At 39.7% G+C, this 12,596-nt stretch overlaps 1 protein-coding gene across 1 annotated transcript in view; it reads left to right on the top strand.

Moving 5' to 3' along the window:
- Positions 1 to 12,200, top strand: part of DDRGK1 (DDRGK domain containing 1) — a 44,823-nt gene extending 32,623 nt beyond the window's left edge. Inside the window, exons 5-9 of the mRNA XM_062575030.1 lie at positions 1,074 to 1,196; positions 3,501 to 3,539; positions 8,273 to 8,329; positions 9,195 to 9,243; positions 10,582 to 12,200. Coding sequence (XP_062431014.1) covers positions 1,074 to 1,196; positions 3,501 to 3,539; positions 8,273 to 8,329; positions 9,195 to 9,243; positions 10,582 to 10,754 — 441 coding nt within the window. The 3' untranslated portion in view covers positions 10,755 to 12,200. The remainder of the gene's footprint in view (positions 1 to 1,073; positions 1,197 to 3,500; positions 3,540 to 8,272; positions 8,330 to 9,194; positions 9,244 to 10,581) is intronic.
- Positions 12,201 to 12,596: the final 396 nt, after the last annotated feature.

The raw sequence follows: 12,596 nt of genomic DNA on the forward strand, positions 1-12,596 counted from the left end.
TTACAATGTGATCACAACCAGAAGCTAGTCAAAATCAAAACAGAATGTGATGGTACCACATGGTGTACAAACATGAATTTCTAAGAGTAGGAAACTGTTGTATAAGGAAACTTTTTATTCTATTTAAATTTATATATAGAAGTGTTTTGAAGAATAGCAAAGAAAAAAAATCATGGAAAGCTGCAAACTGATAAGCTCCAAATACAAAACTGTTCTTATTTGAAATTCTTTCTTTAAGATTTTGTGTGTGATAGAGATTACTATATAATTACAGTTTTGCTGTATGAACATGCATGGCTGTTCTGCATCACTTAGTATGCATCACCATTTCACTGGTATTACTGTGTCTGACTTCATTTTCTAGGTCTGTAATTATATTTTTACAACTGTTTTTTGAAGACTTCAAAAGTTCTTTTAGGGTCGATACCTAAAAATTCTTTAATTGCAAATAACAAAGCAGATAACAAATCTGCAAAATAACTTCATTTTTTTCATCTTAGTGCAGTCATACTTGCTTATATGTCATTATAGAGAGGTTTTACTTGAAACTTTTTACAAGCCAGCTTCTCCACTCACATGGATGGACAACGGTATAACTCCACTATTCTTTGTGATTGCTCCAAATGTGCATTAGTGCGTGTCAGGAGCAGAATCAGGGCTAGTTACTAAAAATGTGGATGTCGCATCAAAGTATGGTTGGGGGCAGGGACTTCCTGTCATGTGATCTGCTGAAGAAACATGTTCATGCAAATCAAGACAGCAGTTTGCTATATAAGAGCATTTTTCTCCCCTCTAGCAGATCTGTTAGGAACTAGCCTGGGATACTGAATTGTGTGCCGGCCTGTGTTACCATGTTATATGGCTACTATCTTAAAAGAATTTCACGAGCAGAGCAGCTTGTGAAATTAATGAGGCAACCAAGTGAGAACTTAGAGGGATTTAGAAAACCTTTCTATCTGCAGTCTGTCCTATTCGAAAACTGGCCTGCAGATACAGGAGGTGCTACTTAACTTAAGAAACTAAACCTGATTTGGGGATGTGCAGACTGACCACTTGCCATCTTTTCTGTCCAGGAAGAGGAAAAAAGGAAGGCAAAGGAAGACGAGGAGAAGAGAGAGTATGAAGAGTACCTGAAGCTGAAGGAGAGTTTTGTAGTTGAAGAGGAAGGAGTTGAAGAATCAATGACAGAAGAAGAGGTATGTTGGGCTGTCACTGCAGTTCTGTTTATCTGTGTTAAACTCGTGTTGTCCTTATTGCATTGTATCATGTAAAATGCACTTTGAAGTGGGAGTCAGGCCATGCTTTGGGTTTTAACAGCTAAATTGTGTATAAGGTACATTAACCCAGAATATTTCCTGGGAAATGTTACAGTTCCTCATTCCAGAAACTATTAGTTAGTTTAGAGTGCTAAGGCAAATGCATATCACAGGAAATGCATTCTCTCCTCCCTTCATGGGAGGACTGAAATAAAACCAATCCTAGGAATCAGATACTCTTCTACTGTTGGCAGCTTTACCCCATCACTATGCAGTGTGTTAGCAGGTCAGATAATTCTAGATGAAAGCAGGGCTGAATTCAGAGTTTGGTGCCCCCATATGTTTGGGGGATTGTTTGGTTTTGGTTCTGTTTTCTACAGGATTAGAGATGCTGGGAAATCAAATGAAAAAAACAAGCTGAAATAGAGCTAGTCTTAAAAGTTTTCTGTTAAGAGAAATCACAGGACACAACCTAGGAGCTGTGGGTTATATGTTAGAAAACTATATTTAGTGTTGCAAATGATTGCTCTGGTTGATAATACTTTAAACACTGCATAAAGTTGTAGTGTGCTCCTTCTGTGGCTGCCTGCATACAAAATTGCTTGGGATAGTGCTTGAAATGTGATCCTTGCCATAATAGCACAGCCAACGTGAAGTTCTGCTGTCCTCGGAGGCAGTGTTCTCATTCACAGTGTGCTAAAAGCATGTTAGACTCTAATTGCTCTCACTGCTGAAATGGCTATTGGGTTGCAGCTGCCAAATTTGAGCCATCCACAACTCTGTTTCATTCTATGTGGTTTTTTTTCAGGGTCACATGTGTGCATTCACTCTCTCCTCTGCTGATGTGACCCTTTTGAATTGAATGGATTTGTCCTTAGTGTGACTGAGGATGGCTGAGGGACTTGTAATGAGTCAACATACCTTGGCCTCAGTCACAGGTTTTCACCATATTCCCCTTCCTCTTAAAATACTCCCTCTATCATGCCAGGGTTAACACTAAGAGAAGTCATGTCTTGTGAGGGGAAAATTTCAGAGGTGTAAGGAGCAATTAAATGCCTAGTCTCTATTGAAAGATCCTTCAAAAATGTTTCCCTATCCTGTACCTTTCTTGTTCAAAAACTGCTAGCAACAAAGTCTTGAAACAGGAAAGCATGGTGGAAAGATACTCTTCCGCCTTTTTGTAAATGAACTCTGTCCGATTAAACGCTTCAGACACTGCTAGAGGATCAGATCATAGCTAAAAAATTAAGTTGATATGTTTTAGATTCACTTTAAAAATAGAATGTTTTCATTGGCTGTATTCTTTTAGCTACCTGTCAAGGAGAAATGACTCTTTTTATGTGTGGGAACAGAGAAGGTCATTCCTCCTTCACAAAAATATCAAAAGATCTCTTGGTTGGGGGGTAGGATTAGATCTTTAACAGTACATGTTTGGAAAGTGTTCTTCAAAAAAACAACCACAGGTACGTAGTTATTTTGGGACACTAACCTTGCAAAAATGGCAAGCTATGCTTCTGCTTTGTGCTGGATAATGTACTGGAACATTTTGGTATCCTGTTACAATAGCTTGCTCTGCCATGTGTTGTTGAGGCTAGTGTGCTCAAATTCATGCTTGAAGTTAAGGGCCTAAATCCAAAGTTAAGCAGTTAATTAAAGGCTGATTGATTTCCAGGGTGCAGAGTAACTTGATCTCCTGTTAACTTCAGTGCACATTGTTTGCATTGCCTTTGAAAACTGAGCCACTTTTATTAAAGTGCCTGATTTCAGGTGCATAGCTTTGAAAATGACTTGAGCTTCCACATGTGTTGTGCAGCTGTGCGCTACGCTTGACCATCTGCAGGAGCTGTCTCCTGAATTGCTCTGTACTTTGCCCCTGTATAAAATTGTCCTCAATGCATGTAACTTAATGCACAGTGCACAAACTCAGATGTAGTTATTTCAGGTTATGTATGATGTGAAGAATAAGGCTGAAGTATTTGCTTTCAGAAAACATTTTAAATACAAACGGTGCTTGAGCCATACCCCGTCTTAGAAAATACCTAGCATAAATTCCAATTAAGATTAGATCTAGGGTTCTTTTCAGTTCAAAATCTCTCTGTGTGAATGTAAAAAACTTAGGATGACAAGCTAAACATGCTTTGTATGCAAGTTAAACATATTTTTATATCTTTGTACTCAGAAAATTGGTGTTGCATTTAATGATTATTAATTAAAAATAATAATTGTTTTTCTTGCTGTATCCAGTCTCGTAGCTTTCTACTAGAATTTCTCGAATATGTCAAGGTAAGTGATTATTGGTCTTTTTCTCCTCCTTCAATACTTACTAAATTATGTAAAATATCTTTGTCAGAGAGCAGAGACATGGAAAGAAGGGAAATCTTTACTTACTTTTTAGTAACATTGCTTAAATGTTCAGCAAGTAGCAAAAAGGATACCTTAAGTAAAGTCTACATTAGTTACTTAACCATGCATGAATATGTCCATCATTGTTAAAATGGTCTCTAATTACAGCGGTGTCTTGATTTCTGGGGTTGTGTTGTAGCCTTTTACCCTCTTCCCTAAGGACAGACACGTAAAAACTCTGTGCCTGCTGAATCACACTTGAAATTTATGAATGAAAATGTTTGATATTGATTGTTGGGGAGACCTTCAGGCTTTTTTGTTTGTGAACATCAACTACTGATTTAAAGAAAAAAAAATCTCTGCATCTCAGCTCAGCATGAATGAGAATTGCTGTACCTGTTCTGCAGGATGTGTTTGTGTTAGTTTGAAACACTAGCCTTGTAAAGGTCAATCAGGTTTTTTGCATGATTTCTTTTCTTGCTTTTCTCCTTGCAATTTACAATATTTTCTTAATGTTTAGAACGGGTATTTAAAGACAAATGACCTTTTCTGTAACAGGACGTGTTAGTCTTTCTCTTCGTGGTATTGTATTGAGAGTTATTTAAAAATTTTAGTGCATTGTGATTATTTGCACTTTTGAACTGTAAGGGCAAATGTTTCTTCTGCTATTGATATGTCAAAGTTCAAATGCATTTTTCTGAGCCTAACGTTTTGATCCTAATTAATCCTTTTCCACCTCTACTGGAAACCAGTCTGTCAATGTATTGCATGTGTGTGGAAGATTTCATTAGTAAGCGCATCTGTCACGTACCTAGCAACCTCCTAATTGCTCTGTTAATCCAGAATCTTACGCTCTGGGCCATTTTTGGATGTCCATTGCCCCAGCAAAAAAGGAGTAATAAACAGATTTGTCTCAGGGGTAAATCTCCACAAGGAGTCAGCTTGAGAAGCTGCCACACAGACCTGGAAACCAGCTTGATCTGTCCTGAGTTACTGCAAAGCCTACGCTAAAAGCATCTTTTGTTGTGCTGCTCTCTGCCTCCTGTGTCACTGAAACTTCTGGTGGTGTTAGCTTATTGCCACTCTGCCACAGTGAGTTATGTTTGCATCTGTCAGATACTTTTTAATGATGCACAATCCCTAGAGGTAATTTGGAAATGCGTAGGCTAGCAGCACTCAAGGAGTTGGTGCATACATTCATCATTGCAGCTTAAATGAAAATAGCACGTGTTCACTAACCAAGTCCCCGACATGAGCCAGTCATCTCGGATCAGAGCACCGTCAAATGTGGATCAGACAGCTGAGAATAGATTGGAATACCTATGGGTAACACCTGTCTAAAGAGTCGAAATAAAGCCCATGTGTGAAGGTAAACCATCAGATGGTAGATGTCATTTTGAAGTCATGCAGTGATTTTGGTATTGGCTTCCACAGAAGCCAGAGAGATTTCTTTGAAAGAGATCTCTTTGAAAAAGATTTCTTTTGCCGAAGTTTGCTTGAGAGGGGGGATTTTGAAATGGCCATGTCTGATAAGCACAGCCTCTATTTCAGTTTCTAACTGTGCAGATGGACTACATGGTGTGCTGTGATCCCAGTCATAGCTTCCCATCTAAGGCTTTTAAGATACTAGCAAAAACTAAGGAAGGTGTGGAGTGTTTTGTTAAATTAAACAAGCTGCTGTAGTATAGCAGTAGGTAGAACAATAGGATATTTCCATGTCCCTGGCGATCTTCTGCTAAAATCGGGAGGATTTCTTAAGGATAGTGCTATGGGGTCTGGTTCTGCACGTTGCTCTCGTGGTTATGTTGGATGGAACAGATTAGTCACAAAGTCTCAGTTCAGTGTTTGAACACATGTATAGTTTTATATTAGTCACTTTTACTTGACGTCAGAGAAGTTAAGCATGGGCTGAAGAACCTAATTCAGAAAGCGCTTTAGCACCTGATTTGCCACATGGCAATAAGTTGCAGAACTAGGGCATCGCTTTCTTTTGCAAATTCTATTAGTTTTTTTTAATCTTGAAAGTATACTTAATACATAGACTGTGTATTGCCCTCATCTTCTGTCCTAATCACAGAAATTGTTGACTTATATCTAGCAGCAGTTCTAAGCTGCTAGTAGCTGTCTGAAAGACTTACAAATTAAAAGAGCAATTGCTACTTAAAAAATAAATTTTAATTTAGCTGTTCTATTCAGTAATCTATTTTACTGATATTCCTGACCAGAGATAACCTCAACTTATACGTCATTCTTAGGGTTGTTTGAAATGAAGTACAGTCATTTTTTTCCGGCTATGGCTTGCAGGATTGTTTTGAACGGAGTATTTTTCAAAGGCTCCAGAAGAATTGAAGCCCCCAATTCTGCTCTTCTGGAAGCTGAGCATCTCCCTTCCTTTGAGGGTTTTGTGGTAGCCCTGGATTAGTTAAACTCCTCTGTTACCATGTCACCACTTCATACCTTAGTCTGTGGCATTGTTTCTGCTGCAGTAGCTCTCCTGTGTTTGCTTTTTACAGTGGCCAGTCCCGAAGTTACAGACTGACAGCTCTGTTCTCAGAGGAGCAGAATAACCGACCTTTATTGTTTCAGCAGAGCTATAGGTGCACGTGGCATACCTTACAGACCAGCTCTCCGGGCACTGCCAGCACTTCAAAAGAAAATGAAGTGGGCAGTGGTTAAAGAGTGGCTGAGCGGTTCTTCTGCTGTGGGGTTCTGTTAGCCAAGAGAAATATGAACTGGCACTTTGTCCATAAAACTATTTTCACCTGGCTTAGCAATGTTCATATCACTGACCACCTCTGAATTACAGCCTGATACAGTGAATGATAAATATCCTTTCAAGTACAGTGAAAAGGGAGTAGGAAAGAACGCAGAGGCTTTACCCTCCCTGTTAATCTCTAAGAAAAATGACTCTTACATAAAATTACATGAATTCAGTAAATTATGAGTGCCTATGTATTGCCATACCAAAGTTAAGCCTCTCTAGAAAATGTAAAGAGTATGGTGAAGTGTTTCACTGACTCAGGATTTCACAATGTGATTATTGCATTTCAAAGAGTGTCCGTGTGTATGTGTCTGCCTGTGTGCCCTGATTCCACCCGATCCTCTGGGTCCTTTCCACAGTAGGATCCATCTTAGAAAGTTTCCAGTAAATTTGGGCATTGAAGGTGAATACTTATAAGTGAAGGTTTAAATAGTGTTTTTCTTGTTTACTGTGTTTTTGCACACTCTGTCCTTGTAAAAGAAGATGTGACGAATCTTGGCAGTTCCCAGCTCTGAGAACTGAATTCCATGGACTGGTTCCAGTTCCGTATGTTCAGTCCATGGTATTCAGTTCTCTAGCTTGGCTGTATCAAACTTCACAACTACTAAATCTGTGTGTGGCTTTTTGCTTTCTCTTCTTGTTTTATATGAAAAAGCTCATCTATTTTGGTCTGTCTTTTAGTTTTTCAGTGTCCTTCCAGTGTACTCTCAAGATCAGAAATGAACGTATTTTTCACTTGGAAGTATTACATCCATTAACATAAATGTATCTCGTGGCTGTAAACACACAACTCCTAGGAATATAGACTGGAAAGTTAACTAAATACTATTCAGCAGCTTTGTATTTTCCAAATTCCTTGCAAACAACAGTACGTCCTTTCACTGTATCTAGAAGGATGAGTTTCTAAAACTTCTGCAGATCAAAAAAAAAAAAAAAAAAAAAAAAAAAAGGAACCAAGCAGCTCCAGTCCAGTACACCAGCTATTTTCTCTGTAATGCTGTGCAGTCACAGAGAAGCATAAAACCAGATGTGAGCAATGGTAACTCTGCCCTGGCTGAGTAAGGCTGCAGTAAGAGCCTCTTTCAAAGGCAAAATGAAAATTTGGAATTCCTACTTCTGCCACTGTTCTCCAAGATCATCGCACAGCCCGTGCAGGAGTGTGCTAGCTGTGCAATTCCAACATTGACAAAGTTAATAAGATCGTCGCTTGTCTAAGATTATTACGGCATTTATACACATGACATTAGCAGAGCGGACTGAAACACTGAAAGCTGCAGAAAAGACTAGTTGCGTTATGTATGCACTGATGTATGCTGGTGGTTTGCTTTTAAAGGTATTTTGCAACATCTCTCTCACAAAAAGGGATCTTGCTAAAGCATACTGGAAATTAGAGGTAATACTGAAAAAGTCAGGTGGCAAAAAAAAAAAAAAAAAAAAACAGTGCCGTGGCTGTTTAATATGCCTGTGCTCTTCCTGTCCTCATAAAGTAAGAAGTGATTCAGGACAATCATTGGCAACTATATTTCGGTCCTTTCTTAACTGGGCCAGCACATTCAGTCTTTACACAGAGCAGACTGGTTTAAGTAATCATAGAATCATAGAACCAGTAAGGTTGGAAGGGACCTCTGGAGATCATCTAGTCCAACCTCCCTGCTCAAGCAGGGTCACCTAGAGCGTCTTAGGGTTGCATCCAAGTGGGCCTTGAAGATCTCCAGAGAAGGAGACTGCACAACCTCTATGTAAGTTAGGATTTGGGTTTTTTGTTTTGTTTTCACCAAAGAAAAGCGTTTTATAGGAAAAGTAAGTTAGAATGAAAAAGCTGCTTTTCCCAGTTATATACATGTGTTTTTATTTGATGCAATAAAAAATCAATCTCCTAATTCAGCTGCATTTAACTTCTTTGTTTTCATAGAAAGCAAAAGTAATTCAGCTGGAGGACTTGGCTTCTCATTTAGGTTTAAGAACACAGGTAAGCACTCTGCTTTGGAGCGCGTGTACAAGTGATGAGTTCAGAAGATTTTAGTTTTGAGATAAAGTAGGTAAATAGGGTAACTTTGCAAGCAGGTTTCTTATCCCCGCCAGTAGATGCATAGATTTTAGTGAAGTTTAGCAAAGTCAACCCTAAAAATGTGTCCGTTCATCAGAGAAGCACAGAGACAGTAAAGAGACACTTGTCGGGTCATGGATCTAACAGTGTTTGCAGATCTAGTAAGAGGGCAGGTCAGGGTACTTGGGAATCTGGGAATCAAGAGTAGCACTAGAAGCAAACTCAAATGCTGACTGGATAACTGGACAGGGTTTTTATTTTTGCAGTAAGATAGGAAGTATTTTGTCCCAAGTCTGCCTCTCTGGCTATTCCCTGTTGTTCCTGATTTCTTGCTTATTTTTAGAATATATAAGATTTTCTTTTGGTGCATTACCTGAGAATACTGTCCTTCTCCGCACCATTAAGAGCCTCTCCTCTCAAAGTGATCTCATGATGTAATATGTATTCTTTTTTTTCTCTGTCCTCTTTTCTCTTTTCCTCAATCCTCTTTTCTCTTTTTCTCCATGTTTTGTGTTTAGACTCTGCAGTTTGAAGAGTAGTCATGGTTTTGTTTGTTTTTAATTTGAGCTCGTTTGGAATACTTCTAAGTGGCCAGTGGGTTTTTGTTGTTCTGTGTCTAATCTGATACTGCGGTGCGTGTTCACAGCAACGTGCACTGATGTAAGTCCAGGCTTACACTGACACATTAAATGTGAACTTCTTCTCTAGTATGTCTGAACACGTGGTTTTTTTATCCTTCTTCTTGATGAGTTTGTTATTCCTTTTTTTTTTTTTTCCCTCTGAACAGGATGCAATTAACAGAATCCAGGACTTGATGGCAGATGGCACTTTAACAGGTGACAGCCAAAACACTGACTTTGTTTTAATGGGTGGATAGGTGGTACAGAAGGCATCTTAACAGTTGTAAGGAGAGACTCTCGGTGTAATTTCTATTTTAAACAGCAGAGAATCCCAGCAGGACATGATCAGTAGATGTATTAATTATCCCTGCTTCAGCTGTTCTGAAACTCTTCTGTTTAATGCCACTATTATGTACGTGATGCACTAGATAAAATTTCAGGTTGAATGTCCGCAACAGTACAGGGACCAGCATAAGCCTTGCATATGGTTTAAGCCCTGCTTTAGATGTTGCTGAGCAACAAATGAGCTGCAAATGATGTCCTCTGAAATGCTAACTTGAAAAAATTCACATGGTTGTTTTGGGTAGTTTGCAAGTCTACTTTAAAGATGTTCTGTCTAAAGCCAGTACCAGGGCATGGCATGCTGTGGGGCAAGCAGGCATCCTGAACCAGTCCAAAACTAAGACCTGTAGTAAGTGAAGTGCTTTTTTCTGACTGCGTACCCTACACAATCAAAGCTAGGAAGTGAGCAGTCAGAGCACATACATACATCTCTCCCTAAACAAGCCTCTGTGTATTATTGCTGGGAAGTCATTGCTTTCCGAGGATGAAGTAGGAAAGTGCCACTGCAAACATATTTACAAACCTAGAAGTTGTTTCCCAGCCATGACCACAGTGTCCTGGTGAGTACATTTGGATACCCATTTGAATGACTTAAAAGTGGTCTGAATCAAAACAGGAGGAGGTGTGCTGTCCGGGCTGTGGTTGTAGCCTTAAAGCCATGCCAGCGAGGCGCTCTGTCCTCTTGCATTTGATCTTGTAATGTGTTAGGAACAGAGAGGGCTATTCACACTGTTGATGGAGCAGCTGCAATTTGGAATTGGAGCTTCATTGCCTTCCAAAGGATAACTTGGAATGACTGAGCTCCACAGGGGCTCCAAATCATTTTCCTGAGCCCTCCTGCCTCTCTGCTTTTACTCAACAGGTTGCCTGAGCCCAGAACTTACTGGAGCTATGTATTTAAGGTAGCTGATGTGATCCTGGACTAGCTATGCACAATGAAAACAAAAATCCATTACTTTGCTGTTTTCTGAACAAAGCTAGTCTTACCAAAGCATTCAGATATTGTCCTAGCCCTATGCAAAAACCTGACAGTAAAGATGGAAGTAAAAGCCTGACTGCTAGCATGTTGTTCTGCCTGTCCTAGATATGAAATGCAACTTCATCAATTTAAACATTCCTTCCAAAAGAAGTAGATATAAAGTGACTGATGTCTGCTGGGATTTGAAAAGAGCCGAAGTGCTGACTCCCAAATCTTTTCTTTCCCCATTGCAGGTGTGATTGATGACAGAGGAAAGTTCATCTATATCACCCCAGAGGAGATGGCTGCAGTGGCTCGGTTTATCAAACAGAGAGGACGGGTCTCCATTGCAGAACTGGCCCACGCAAGCAATTCCCTGATCAACCTCCAGCCTGACAGTGGAGCTGTCGCTCAAACAGTGGCATAAAAGTGCAGCTTGAAAGTACAGCAGGAGTTTTAACCTGATAGTGACTAGGCCATATAATTAGAAACAAACAAAGAAACCTCCGATCCATTCACAGTTATTTCAGATAAGACGTTCTTTTAAGCACTAGCTGCAAGACTTTGCTAAAGTTTTGCTTTTGATTCTGTTAAACAGTTGTTATGAAATTGGACTGTCGTTTGTACAGCAGATGCTAGTCAAGAACTTGGGGCTCAACCACTCTGCTGCACCTCTACACCAGAAATTTCAGTAATTTGTAGCTGGGATTTTTTTTTTTTTTTTTTTTTTATCTTGGCAGTCAGTCCCGCGTGAACGTGCCGATCTTCTCATTGTTTCCAGGTCCGTGTGTCAGTATCAAATATGTTTGATCTTGATTGCATTCAGGATTCTCTAGGCTTGCTCTGAACATGCTGAGCTGTATAATTTTGTGGCAATGATGAATACAGCCTGGAACATTAGGTCTGTGGGGATGAAGCTTGCAGATTTTTTTCTTCTGCATGAACATTGGAAGGACGTAGAAAAAAAAAGTACAAATTTGTTCTTGCTGAAATGATAAAACTTTCCGGAGTGCGTGCTATTTTGTGAAAACTTCCTAAGGCAGTTTCAGAAAGCTTTTGCCATATAAATACTTTCGCCATATAAACAGCTGTTTGGTTTGGTTTGTATAATGCCAAAAGCTTGCTTGCAGCCAAGCTGTGATAATGTCTGTAGCCAAAAGACACAAACATCTCCAGAAAACGGCAAATTCCCCTGATTCATTGTGCAGGCCAATTCTGCTGCTATCAGCTGGGTTCTGATGGTTTGTCTTTTGAAGTGAGAGCCAGCTCAGTGTGCCTGAAGGCCTCGGACCCCTGTGTTTAATAATTTAAAAAGAGGAGGAGAGGGGGAGACACCAGTTTCAGGGACTATGAATCATGCAATTAATGTTACAAGTAAATGATTATTAATAATTTTTCGTAATTGTAGGGAGTCAGTGTATTTCTGCATAAGAAATACTTATTTTCTAATAGCCTAATAGATTTTTTTGTTATTTTTCCTTCCGAAATGAACAGAATCTACCAGGTTATACAGTAGTGCAGTAAGGGGATGGGTTGATTTTGTCTATGCCAAGCTCGGAGGTGAATTGACTTGAGTGGAAGCTGGTGTTATCAGTGAGATGAGATGGCAGTAAAACAATGGAAGGAAGCACGTTTCCTGTGTAACCTCTGCGTGCTACCCTGCAGGAATGCTGAGTTACAGTGCAGCACCAACAGCAATGTGAAGATTGGTATGTCTCTGCTCTGTTGCAAAACTAACCAGGAAAGGGATTACTTGATATTTGAGGCTTCTCTCTAAATTATTCAAAATTTGATTTTTTTGCCCTTTGTATCTGGGTGGTGTTCTGTCCTAGGCTATTCTTGTAGTAAAATAAATTCTCTTGAAAGAATTGCACAGATTTGAGTTTGTGAGTTCTTAATGTGTGAAAGCTTGTTGTAAGATAATGGAGCTATGCCATAGATTCCAGTGCATCAGTTGAAGGCCAAGGGAAGTCCATTAAATCCACTGTGATCCAAAGTGCACTCACAATTTCTGTGAATGCAGCAGAAATATGAGTGTTTACTGTGTAGTGCAAGCTGCTGCTCCTGCTCTGCTAGCTTAGCTCCTGCTAACCCCACCAGCACAGCAGTCCTGACGGTTTTTTTGCATGGGGCAGCTTCTCCATCACAGTTCTGTAGGGATGTCCAGTCTTCAAAGCTTCTTACGAATGTCACTTAGCTAATCACTAAAGCGGACACACATCTGGCAGGGCAGTGTCCCTGTGTGGTAATCCAGGGAGCCTCTGAGACA

The sequence above is a fragment of the Rhea pennata genome, chromosome 4 (assembly GCF_028389875.1).
Source record: "Rhea pennata isolate bPtePen1 chromosome 4, bPtePen1.pri, whole genome shotgun sequence".
Lineage (NCBI taxonomy): Eukaryota > Metazoa > Chordata > Aves > Rheiformes > Rheidae > Rhea > Rhea pennata.